The following is a 13,144-nucleotide window of genomic DNA, read 5'->3' as shown; positions in this document are numbered from 1 at the left end:
AGGGGCAGACAAAACTGTCAGAGAAGCCGTCCTGTTGAGTCACAAGGTTCAGAAAGGATCACTTTGCTTTCTAAAGAGGAGTTTAGGTATAGCTGGACTCTGTCTTGGTCAGCAGTTTATGTCTAAAGGATTATGTATGTGCAATCAGTCCTTTGTAGCTCTTAGCTAGGGTCACAAAGTGGACTTATTCCCAGTTCACTCACTGAGGGTCTCTTGTGGCAAGGATTCTATTAACTTTGAGAGGCATCCCTTGCAAGGGGAGATGTCAGCATGCAGCCCACTGTCATTTCAGGATTGCTGAAAGGGCTCTTGGGTCTGCTTATTATTTATGCAGTAAGGTGATTGACTCATGGTCATATTCGCACACTGATCACAGGTGCATTTCTTCCAGATTCAACCTGAGTCAGACCCTAACCAGCACCGGGGCTGGGGGGGTGCATGACCACACATCGTCCCTTGCCTGTTGTGTTGTTACTTCTCTTCCCCCAAAATCACCCTGAGGTGGATGCAGACATTACAGCCAGCACAGTCACCGCTGGTAGCTTGATCAGGATTTACTGGAAAAGGCCAGGCTGGTGGGGAGGACACTGTCACACTGGCTTAGTGGCGATGAGCTTTTATGGGCAGGAAGCTCGTCCTGTTGTGCCTGGCCACACCAAACCACTGTGTGGTGTCACAGTACACATCTGCTGTATCCAGGCTCTAAAATCAGTACAAGGTACTCAATTTAAACCTTTATTTAGTCCTCCTTGTAATACTGTTGAGATAAGCCTTGTGTCTGCAGAAGTATCACTGCTGGGTTATAGATGTCGTTAATGCAGTGAGATAATCACAAATATTCCAATTCTGTCTATAGCACATGGTCTGCATCAGCTGGGACAGCTCTCCTGGTGCATATACTTGAGGCAAGGCAGGAGAGTTGTGGCTTCAGACAAACTGGGTACTGTCTGGATCCAGCCCTCGCAGGAGCTTCTACCACTTTTATTAGGTTATATTCTGCAACTAAGAAATTCTAATTCTAACTTATGCACCCACGAGTAAAAAAGTACTTTCCACTTCTCTTTCTTTCAGGGTCCTATAAAAAAAGAAACAGAGTCTTTATAAATATAAACCAATTCCCTCCTCCCCTCCTGAGAGGCAGTGAATGCAAAGCAGGCTAGACACAGACCACCCTGAGAGTTAACCTATTTATTATTGTGACATTTAAAATTTAGTGTGAGTTGACATTCCCCATTTTCCAGTTTCTAAAGGCTGCTTAAGGTACAGCATGACTTAGAAACAGTTTTGACAAAAATACAAGATGAGAAACAGTCCTACATAAACCACAACAAAAAAATGAAACATGTTACCTAGATGCCTTCAGTCATCAGGATCTGAGACCAGACACTTACCAATAACTTAAATTGTTCATTTTAGTGTTTGGCTGTTCACTCTTGTACCAGGCAGTTAGGGAAGAAATTTATTTTAGCAATATGGGAAGAAAATACGTTTGATTTTAACAGACCATTGAGCAGATTCTTAATTCTGCTACCTGCAGGCAGGGCTTAAAGCATTCTTCTTTAAAGCAGGTGTTTTGACCATCCTGCTCAGAGCTACTCTATTTCACGTTGAAATGGTATTTAAGGCAGACGAAGGAAGATAAAGGACAGATTTTACATAATGCTGTACTCATCTGAAGACCCTTTTGCTGAAGCTGAGCTGTCACGGGCAAATCCTTGTGACCCAGTCTCCTTATCCTGCATCATTACTAGATTCCACCCTCCTCAGTCCTTTTACGCTCTAATCTCCCTTAGGAACAATGTAGAGACAGATCAGGAGACTGAGAGAGAAGTCAGACAATACTGTGCTAAATAAGCATCTTCTAGTTCATAGCTTGAAGGCTTGCCTAGCCTCGTACCCCGTTCTCTTAAATGATGAAGGATTTTCACCACACTAGAGCTGGTACAGTTAGTGAAGTTGTTCCCAGTCAGTAACTTTAAAATTCCATGATAAATCACTGCCCTGAGGGGTATAAAAACAGCCACTTGTTTCCTTTGTGCTTACTATTACATTCAGAAGCAATCTGAAGACAAGTGCAAACAAAACAAAAAAACCTACACAAAGCAAGAGCTGTTGCTGCACTAACATGTTAGGTGCCCTTGTCTTACACAAATCATTGTTTACCTATTTTTAAATAGAAAAGCACAACTAAAGGAAAACTCTTTGTCACTACAGAAACCAAGACATAGTCAACTGCACTGAAAAGCTTAATCACCTGAAAACACACGTACCTGACTTAAAATTATCTTTGACTTAAGTTTATTCCAAATCATCATCATAGGTTCTCACCCTTTTTGAGACCACCCCATGCTCCACTGAAGAGCTAAAGGGAATGACAGGACCCACCCATGTGATCTTACCCTATCTCTGTGCTGCAACTTCAAACCACATGGTACTTCCTTTCCTGCAAAAGTAGTTGTGGAGAAGGTATAGGAATAACTGTTACAGATAAGAGACTCTAAAACAAGAAAAATAACAGTTTGCAGAGTATGAAGTAGGAATATCTTGGGGTAGGAAAGGCCATGAAAGGTACAAAGCCTGTCAAAGTGAGGTACCATTAGAAAAGCTTGCTAGCAAGTCAAACCCATAAATAATTGTTTTTAATGCCATCAGTCATACTGAGAAAGTCATCATTAATTGTCACTGTTCAGGCAGAGCACCTTCATAAATACATTCAGAAGCATCTGAAGGCAAATGTGAATTCAGAAAGTTGACATTTCACCAGTCTCCAACTTGTTTCTGCATTAATATCTCCATTAATTTGGTGATTTTGGACAGCATTCAAAGTTTGAGCAGATCAATCAAACAATGATTGGCAAAAACAATAGGATATGTATTTCATACAATTTCTCTTATAATAGTGTCTACTCTAACAAAATAGAACAACTAACTCTTTCAAGATCAGTAAAATATTCCAAGCTGTAGCATCACAGCGTATGGCAATCTGTAAACAAAAGCAGCATCCATTTCACTCATGCTCCTGTGCAGCAGCTGCTTCTGTCTGTTCACATCCTGCTTCGTCATCTGGTTTCAGCGGAGTGGTGGCTAATGAACTCTCACTACTGTTTAAGAGCAGTTTTGTTTCTTGGTTGTCAGAATCAGTTCCTAGTGTTGTTTTTGAAGAAATTTCATTAGGAAGAACAAAAGAAGGTAAAGATGGAATTGAAGACAGGAGGTCATCCACCTCAGGCTTCTTGGCTGAGCCTTCAGAATACATGGATACATCTTGAGGGTCCAAACCTGTGGCATTTTCTGGGAAATAAAAATAATTTGTAAAAATCCAAAAGCTTTCAGGCTAACAAGACAGTGCTTCTGGTACCATACATCTAGAAAATCAGCTTGAGTGAGATACCTCATACACGCACATAACCAGAGTCACAACTGTCAAATCCATGGGTTGCGTTTACTCAGTTCTCCTCAAATTCAGAAAATCTGATGGTGCAAGTAGGTTTTTAGAGACCATGAACCATTTGGTCTGCTCTGTTCTTAGAAGTTTTACTTTGTGTTACAACTCTTACCCACCACACCTTTTAAAAGGGACACACATCTATAACAAGATGTCTTTCTTTTCTAAAACAGATAGATCATTATTAAGACAACTGCGATTTTGTTTTCACTTTACAACTGTGAAGATGAGCCTGTGGTGCCCAAAAAATCATTTAGACTTTAGAAATACCTACTTTTAATGGCAGTTTAGTTTGGATCATCAATATTTTAAAGAAAGAGATACATGTTCTCTAATGTTATTTAAAAAGCCTACTTTTGTCCACTTCTGAACCTGATTTCTGCTACTTTTTCTATCTCAGCCAATCCACTTTCTATTTTTTTCTTAAAATTGGCATAGTTCCAGAAACCATTATACTGTTGAGCACGCACGAGCTGGTGCTATTCCAGAGATTAGGTCAGAAGCTTACAGGAACTATTGAACACACTTACCAAAATAAGCAGAAGTGTCATTGTTCGACCTTAACTTTTCACTGCCTACCAAAGTATCTGCTGCTGGCATATTGAAGGAGGCAGATGAAGGCATGTTGGACACCTTAGTTAAGTCAGCGAGCTCAGGAAATGAAATACCAGACATATCTAGAAATCCTGAAAGAGAAAGCAAAATTACAGTACTGTTTTTAGTCATAAAGCAATGTTCTTGATTCAAGAAGATATGTTCTATCCAGACTGAAGCCCATGAAGTCCCCTCCCCGCTAAATGCAAAGAGATTTAACCTAAAAATTAGCTGACATCAGTGGAAAGATTTCTGCAGAATGTTAACCTCTGTCAGTACTCGCAGCAATCAAATTCTACAGCTCTGAAGTCCACTGGTGTCAAAATCTTTAACTAAAACAACTACCAATGTCCATTGTTCTGCATTTAAGTCTTAAACCTTTTTAAGGCCATATTAGAATCACCGAATGTCCCAAGCTGGAAGGGACCCAGAAGGATCATTGAGTCCAAGTCCTGTCCCTGCACAGGACAACCCCAACATTCACACCATGTGTCTGAAGGTGTTGTCCAAATGCTTCTTGAATATTGTCAGGCTGGACACCATGACTGCATCCACAGGGAGCTGTTCCAGTGCTCTACCACCCTCTAGGTGAAGAACCTTTTCCTAATAACCAATCTAAACCTCCTTTGGCACATCTTCCTGCCATTCCCTCAAGTCCTTTAACTGGTCACCAGAGAGGAGATCAGCGCCTGCTCCTCCTCCTTCCCCTGTGAGGAAGCAGTAAACTGCTCTGAGTCTTAGTCTTCCCCAGGCTGAGCAGATCAAGTGACTTCAGCCACTCCTCATACAGCTTCCCCTTTAGACCCTTCATCAACGTTGTGGCGCACCTCTGGACACTATCCAGTAGCTTGATATCGTTTTTATGCTGTGGCACCCAAAATGGCACACAGTACTCAAGGTGGGACTGCACGAGTGTGGAGTAGAGTGGGGAATTGCCTCCCTCGACCAGCTAGCAATGCCATGCTTGATCCACAGGACACAACTGGCACTCCTGGCTCACGTTCAACTTGCCATCAACCAGAACCCCCAAATCCCTTCCTGAAGGGATGCTCTCCAGCCTCTTGTTACCATGTACATGTATATCCAGGGTTGCTGCATCCCAGGGGCAAAATACAGCACTTGCCCTTGTTAAGCTTCATGAGGTTTAGTTTGTTTAGTTAGATATCCTCTAAAGAATTGCTGGAAAGAGCACCTAAGACATACCTGGATCCATAACTCTCTGCAGAGGGGGAGGAGGAGAAAGTGAGCTTTCGGGTGAATACCCACTCACTTCTTGATCTGTGGAACGATCGAAGTTCGTAACTATTTCAGCGTTATCACTCTGAGAAGTGGGTGCCAATAATGGAGTCTGGAATAACACAAGAAGGAAAAGCATCTTCTGATATTGAAAGCTTCACCTGAAGGTGCCCTTCCTATGAAAGCATTCTGCCTCAGCTTCACATATACAATTTCAGAGAGAATGTACGATGCCAAAACCGATAGTCAAACTGGGGATTAAGATATGTTCCAAAGCAACCTTTTAAAGCCAGTTCATTCTTAGAACAGTCCATACTTAATTCTAGCAGGTGTATAGATTTCCTAGTGAGATGGGCATTCTTCTAACATGGTTCTCATTAACTGATATGGTGGTAGTATGCAAGTCTTCAAGACATGAAGAAAATACGTGGCAAAATTTGTGTCAACCAACACTTGTGAAAGCATAATTGGAATGTACAGAATTGCACCCAAATACAGTGAGGAATATGGAAGAACACCAGGTGAAAGTCTGAGGGAAAAAAAAAAAGGATACAGCTCAGCAGAGTTTCTCACTCATGCTGCCCTGTCATCTGCTTAGCATCATCAGTTCTTGCATTGCCTTCACCTAATGCCGTTTTGTTCAAGCAAAATTGTGTGCTGTACTCAAAACAAGTAGAATATTGTGAAACTCCAGAGAACATAACTGATTTCTTACCTCTGTGTAACCATTAGTAGATGGGACAGGAGTTCCAGCCTCTGGTAAGGGTGAAGGTGGTTTGCTTTCTTGCTTTTTCTTCGCTACTGCAGACTGTGTTGGAATTCTGTGCAAATAGCCATACCCAATACCACACCCTAAACTGTACAAGAGAAGTAAAACAAAACTTGAAAAAAAGGTGTTCTTAACACAGCTAGTAAGTGTTCTGACTCTTTAAAGCAAGAAGACTTGAGTCTTTGATCTATGGCAAGAAACACCTACCTGCAAGAATCATTTCACTCACTTTTAGTACTCAAGAAGCACTCTGCTACTGACACTTAAACATAGATAGCATTATCTTTACTAAATATATAATCTGACCTAATTTGAATTTTCTTCTTTTTTTTAACTGAACATTTAACTGTGAGAACATATCTAGTGAATCTGCTGCCAGGGAAGTCACACAGATTTTTGCCATTAGTTTCAACTTGAACAGGATTACAGCCAGAACATGCCTAATTCCTAGGTTGTAAGCTATTTTTTTAATGGAAAAATGGATGACTTTGTGTGACAAGTGCAAGAAAACAAGACTTAACTTGATAACAATAATCAATAATAATAATAATACTCTGAACAGAAGCTCATTTATGGTGAGTATATAACCTGTCATCAGCCAGTGACTGTCCGGAGATCAGTACCTTCCTTCTCCACCCCAAGCTCCATTGGGAGTCACAACTACCTCTCGAATGGAATCTGCTTCAGTGTTATAAACCATCAGCTTCAGTGGCTTCCCCTCATGGGACTCAATCAGTGAGAAGAAATCCTCTGACTAAGAAAAAAGAAAGTAGTAGTTATTAAACTCAAACATGTAAGACAAGAAGCTGGAAGCAAGTTAGCATTTTACACAGTTATTTACTTCAATATTAGATATTAAAACACCAAAGAAAGATTAAAAAGCACTTAGGGAACTTCAGCAGCTGTTTAGTAACTTTTTTACTGTCAGATTAAAAAAGATGTTTGCCTTGACCATAAAACATCCATTTTAAAGATCAACCTCCCAACATCCCAAAAAACTATCTCCAAACGTTTTATGTACATACAATCAGATTTATATGAAACACAAACCCTACAACATACACTTGGCAGGCATGAGGACAGTCACTACTTGAAGAAACACGCGCCCTACCTCTTGAAGGATCTGATCAGATCCAACGATGTAGTCAGTGTACGGCTGGAGACCAGCCAGAGCTGCAGGAGACGCGGGTTCAACATCCTGGGAAAGAATAATAAGTGTCATCTGCACTCGCAGCAGGATAAACTACCCCAAGTGCAAAGAAGGAAATCTAACTCCAAAAAGAACAGAAGGAAATAACATTTTGTTTATGGGATAAACCAGAACTTCCTGAACAGTCTACAACTGGGTGTGACATACAATCATAGAACGGTTTGGGTTGGAAGGGACCTTAAGGATCACCTAGTTCAATTCCCCTGCCATGGGCAGGGACACCTCCCACTGGATCAGGTTGCTCAAAACCTCATCCAACCTGGTCTTGAACATATAGTTAAACATGCTGAATAAGACCAAGATACTACCAGTTTGAAAGGAGATACTCTGAAGATGTTGAGAAGCTGCCATTTACTTAAACAACCAAAAACATAGCAAAAGGTTATGTCAGTCTTTCCTAGGCTGTTCTACTCTTTCAGCTCTCCCTCTTAATTTTAAAATAACTTTTTGACATTTTTTGCAAGTTCTACTTTGATGAAGTTTAGCCAACACAGAGACACCTATCAAGCCAGAATCTTTTTTCTTTTACCACTGATTCTTTAGGGTAAAGAAAAACATTGGAACAGGCTGCACAGGGAAGTGGTGGAGCCACCATCCCTGGAGATGTTCAAAAAAATGTGCAGGCGTGGCACTTTGGAAGATGGTTTAGCAGGCACGGTGGTGCTGGGCTGATGGTTGGACTGAATGATCTTAGAGGTCTTTTCCAAACCCAATGATTCTATGATTCTGTGAAAGAAACCTTCTCCCCATCACAAACTATTTAGTCAGGTCAGGATGGAGTTACTTTTCTTCACAGTCACAGGCAACATTAAGTCACCCAGTATTTGTCTCTATTCAAACAGCTCAGACAAACTTTCAAGACTGCGTTCCCTTCTTCTGTGTGATTTCAGCATTGTACTTCTACTTAAGTTACGTCTATACATTACATTCTAAACCAGGGTTGTATGAACACTAACAAGCCACTGAAGAATTCCATCTCACCAAAACATGCCACACGTGTTCGCTGGCTCCCTGGAAACTGCAGAACCTCACGCTAGCTCCAAGAAGACCTTGTCCTCCCCACATGTTACTGGGGACCACCTCCACCTCTCTTATTTTCATTGTTTTGATGTTATATACCTCCAGCTTTACTGCTTTTTCAGCATTTGCCTTCAGCAGATCTTTCAACATATTGTTTTCTTTATTCTGTAGAGCACAGAGAGAGAGATATGATTAACATTATTTCTAGTTGCACCTGTAACATAGACATCATGTCTATCGTGGAATTTGAATACAAAGAACCAAAACTGTCAAAGTTTAGGCTCCATGTTTCACCAGCAGTTCAATTTTCTTTTATTAGAAAGAAGTCAGTACTGTCAGCTTGTGTCCCTTTATACAAGTGACCACTGTTACTCAATTTTGTCACTTATGTTCCTATTCTCCATAACATCAAGAATATTAGATATCAACTGTGTGGTCGTAACAATAAGCAGCAACATTTTACTTCATGTCTCTGATCCCAGCCCTTACTCAATACTCCTTCAAAGTCATTGCAAATTGAGTTTGAAAGGACAACTTATTTGCGAGCAGCTTAGAGAACCATAATTGGTTTTGGTCACATTAAAAGACTGACTGTGACCTTCCACTGTTGTAAGAATAATTTCCAGGCAGAATACTCCACTAATAAAAGCAAGACAAACATAATGAGTTCAGATTGTATGTTGCTAGGACATACAGCCAAAGTGTGAGACTCTTTAACAAAGAAAAAAAACCAACCCAAAACTCAGCTTTTGTTTCACAACTCTCCCTGCAGGAACCCTGTTCCCAGCCTGAAGTATAAGCAGACAGGCCATGATTCTTTTTCATGTTTTATCAAGTGTTGAAGTAAGTTTGTTTAACCAAATGTTGAGCTCTTACCATTGACTCACCCGTTCAATATTCACTTTGGCAGAAAACATGCATGAATCAGTAATAAGATAAACATTGTGTTAACCTGTTAAGAAGTTAAGGCGACTAAAGACATAAATAAGATGTTCTTCAAGTTTGGATCCAGCCAGAGAGGAGACTGTGAACACCACCAAGTTTACTTGATCTTGTTAAAGCCATATACAACGTACAATAGGAAAAGTTTTCTTTACTGTGACAGCTTTGGCTTCTATGTTTTAATACTAAAACACCCATATTTCATGCAGAGGTAAAAATAAAATCATTTGAGGCTTACAAGCCTGGTGTGTCCTATCGCGATGATGAAATCAAAGAAAGGTTCCAGTCCTCCTTGTTGGGCTGGGGAGTTTTCTTGAACCTGCAAAACATACATTTTATTTGTATTACACTTTGCTCTCTAGTTACATTAAGTGACCATGTTAATCTTTACACTTGATTCAATATTTACTTGAGTAAATGAGTTGAAACAGAGATGAGGTGCCAAATGGCAAAGCTCAAGAAGCACTCCACAACTGTGAACTTGGTTTTAGAGAAATATCAACAACTGGTGTCCTAATTAAGGTGTGAAAAACAGGTATTGAACCCCATAAAAGACACGAGTATTGTGATGCGGAGTCCACAGCAGTAAAGTATTAAATATTTGGAAAAAGGCCTGGTTTTCCAAGTGTGACTTCAGAATTTTTTTCCGTGCTACTGAGAGCCTGAGCACAATGAGAGTCCCCAGTTAGACCACAGCAGGTTTTTTTTTTTTATATCAACAGAATTTACAGTTAGATTTCCACAACTGGCAGCACTTTAGATCAGGAACGCTTAAGAGAGCATGATACAAATGCATCTAACCACAAGTTAGAAGACTGTAGAAGATACATAGGAAATAAGAGTTGCAACATCTCAATTTCATTATAAGCACATTATCATAGAACAGATGTAATAAAGAATTAAAGAGAATAGCTATTAAAATGCATTCACACCAGTAAAAATCCAATTAGAAATCACACAGGCATGATACACACAGAGTGTATGAGACTATGCCCACCTCAAGGTCCACTAACAAAGCAACGTAAGACTGAGGGAACCATTGCAAATGCACTAACAGTTCACGCTGATGTAACTTTAATTTCTGAGAACTCAGCAGTATAGCCTGTAAACTGCAATACACTTGACTCCTGAAAGCCACCCCACAATTTAAGCTCTGAGTTAGAGCCAATGCATCACCTAAACTGAAAAGTTAACTGCTAGCAAAGTTACAACTACTTCATCTTATATTTGGTCTTATGTTACCAAATTGCTATGTTTTACTATTTTTTTTAAAATGAAATTGCAGCATTAATGGGGCCTTCACTGGTATGACTGTCTATACATGGTCTAAAACATAAAGAAGCAGTACACAGTCACTTCAGAAGCTTTTAAAGCAAAAAAAACCACCCTCCTAAACTGCATCAAAAGCCAGTTTACACAGAACCGAACTAAAGGTTAAGAAAGTTTACCCTACATACCAATTCCATATAACGCGCAAGAAGCCTAACAAAAACCTATCATCTAACACAATGTCAAGGATAAAAATGTAAACAAAAATAAGTGCGTGGAGGTTCTTACAGAGCTTGTGACAGTGTTGCCCAGATGTCTTAAAAGCCACAAAGCTTCCTACAGGGAGCTGGAAGCTGTAGATAAAGCCTGCAGTACTTGCCTTTCAAAATTACACTATACAGAATCAAAGAACGGTTTGGGGTGGAAGGGACCGTAGAGACCATGCAGTTCCAAACCCTGCCAAGGGCAGGGACACCTCCCACCGCATCAGGCTGCTTAAAGCCTCATCCCACCTGGCCTCGGGCACCTCCAGGGAAGGGGCAGCCAACACTTCTCTGGACAACCTGTGCCAGCGCCTCCCCACCCTCAGAGGGATGAATTTCTTCCTGAAGCCTAGTCCCTTCCAGCTCACAGCCGTGAGGAGGCACAGGCGGCTCTCCCGGCGGCCCCAGGCGAAGCCTCCCCGCCCGAGGCGGGGGCCAGGCCTCCCCCGGAGGAGCCGCCAGCACCGAGCCCCGCGCCCTCCCTGCCGGCCCGGCGGGACCCCTCGGCCCTTCAGAACCTCACCCCGTGTACGTGGAAGCCCTCGGCGCCGCCGTCGGGGCCCGGGGAGCTGGAGCCCAGCCCCATCCCCGCCGCCGCCGCCACGGGACGGGACGGGACCGGCGGCTCAGGCGGCAACCGCGCCAGGCACCGCGCTCAGGCCTGAGCGAGCGAACGCCGAGCGCAGCGCCCACGCGCGGCCGAGGGGATCGGGAGCTCGGCTCGACTGGCGCTGCCTGCCGCGTGACGCCGGGGCGCTGCCAGCGAACGGGGGCGGGAGGAGCGCGGGGGGGCGGGGGGAGCACCAGCCTAGGCCCCGCCCAGCCCCAGCCCTCTTGTCCTATCATAGAATCATAGAATTACAGAATAACCAGGTTGGAAGAGACCCACCGGATCATCGAGTCCAACCATTCCTATCAAACACTAAACCATGCCCCTTAGCACCTCATCCACCCGTGCCTTAAACACCTCCAGGGAAGGTGACTCAACCACCTCCCTGGGCAGCCTGTTCCAGTGCCCAATGACCCTTTCCACGAAAAATTTTTTCCTAATGTCCAGCCTAAACCTCCCCTGGCGGAGCCTGAGGCCATTCCCTCTTGTCCTGTCCCCTGTCACTTGGGAGAAGAGCCCAGCTCCCTCCTCTCCACAACCTCTTTTCAGGTAGTTGTAGGGAGCAATGAGGTCTCCCCTCAGCCTCCTCTTCTCCAGGCTAAACACCCCCAGCTCTCTCAGCCGCTCCTCATAAGGCCTGTTCTCCAGCCCCCTCACCAGCTTTGTTGCTCTTCTCTGGACTCGCTCCAGAGCCTCAACATCCTTCTTGTGGTGAGGGGCCCAGAACTGAACACAGGATTCGAGGAGCGGTCTCACCAGTGCCGAGTACAGAGGGAGAATAACCTCCCTGGCCCTGCTGGTCACGCCGTTTCTGATCCAAGCCAAGATGCCATTGGCCTTCTTGGCCACCTGGGCCACTGCTGGCTCATGTTCAGTCGCTGTCAACCAACACCCCCAGGTCCCTCTCCTCCAGGCAGCTTTCTAGACAGACTTCTCCTAGTCTGTAGCTGCACAGGGTTGTTGTGCCCCAAGTGAAGGACCCGGCATTTGGCCTTGTTGAACCTCATGCCGTTGGACTCTGCCCAGTGGTCCAGCCTGTTCAGATCCCTTTGCAGAGCCTCCCTACCCTCCAGCAGATCCACACTTCCACCCAGCTTAATGTCGTCCGCAAACTTGCTAACGGAGCACTCGGTGCCTTCATCCAGGTCATTGATAAAGACATTGAACAGGGCTGGACCCAGCACTGAGCCCTGAGGAACCCCACTTGTCACTGGCCTCCAGCTGGATTTCACACCATTTCCCACCACTCTCTGGGCCCGGCCATCCAACCAGTTTTCCACCCAGGAGAGTGTGCACCTGTATCACCACAAGTTTCTATGAATAGTCCCTCTCCAGCTTTCTTGTAGGCTCCTTTCAGGTACTGGGAGGTCGCTGTAAGATCTCCTCGGAGTCTTCTCTTCTCCAGGCTGAACAAGCCCAACTCTTTCAGCCTGTCCCCATGGGGAAGGTTCTCCAGGTGTCAGTTACTCTTTCCTTATCCACCAACTTTTGGTGTCCAAGTCATTGTAATCAATGGAAGTCACAGAATCACAGAATCACAGAATAACCAGGTTGGAAGAGACCCACCGGATCACCGAGTCCAACCGTTCCTACCAAACACTAAACCATATCCCTCAGCACCTCGTCCACCCGTGCCTTAAACACCTCCAGGGAAGGTGACTCAACCACCTCCCTGGGCAGCCTGTTCCAGTGCCCAATGACCCTTTCTGTAAAGAATTTTTTCCTAACGTCTAGCCTAAACCTCCCCTGTCGGAGCTTGAGGCCATTCCCTCTTGTCCTGTCCCCT

At 43.5% G+C, this 13,144-nt stretch overlaps 1 protein-coding gene across 1 annotated transcript; it reads right to left on the bottom strand.

Annotated features, from left to right (window-relative positions):
- Positions 1-1,173: 1,173 nt before the first annotated feature.
- Positions 1,174-11,388, bottom strand: GORASP1 (golgi reassembly stacking protein 1). The gene is made up of 9 exons (XM_069859255.1): positions 11,272-11,388; positions 9,455-9,535; positions 8,236-8,439; positions 7,156-7,242; positions 6,668-6,798; positions 5,991-6,132; positions 5,243-5,387; positions 3,976-4,131; positions 1,174-3,291 (listed from the first exon to the last, which is right to left on the bottom strand). Exons 1-9 carry the CDS (start codon positions 11,332-11,334, stop codon positions 3,008-3,010), a joined length of 1,293 nt encoding a protein of 430 aa, XP_069715356.1. The 5' UTR covers positions 11,335-11,388; the 3' UTR covers positions 1,174-3,007.
- Positions 11,389-13,144: the final 1,756 nt, after the last annotated feature.

Source organism: Phaenicophaeus curvirostris, chromosome 6 (assembly GCF_032191515.1).
Source record: "Phaenicophaeus curvirostris isolate KB17595 chromosome 6, BPBGC_Pcur_1.0, whole genome shotgun sequence".
Classification (NCBI taxonomy): Eukaryota; Metazoa; Chordata; class Aves; order Cuculiformes; family Cuculidae; genus Phaenicophaeus; species Phaenicophaeus curvirostris.
The sequence above is the reverse complement of the archived record's forward strand: the minus strand, read 5'-3'. Positions and strand labels throughout refer to the sequence as shown.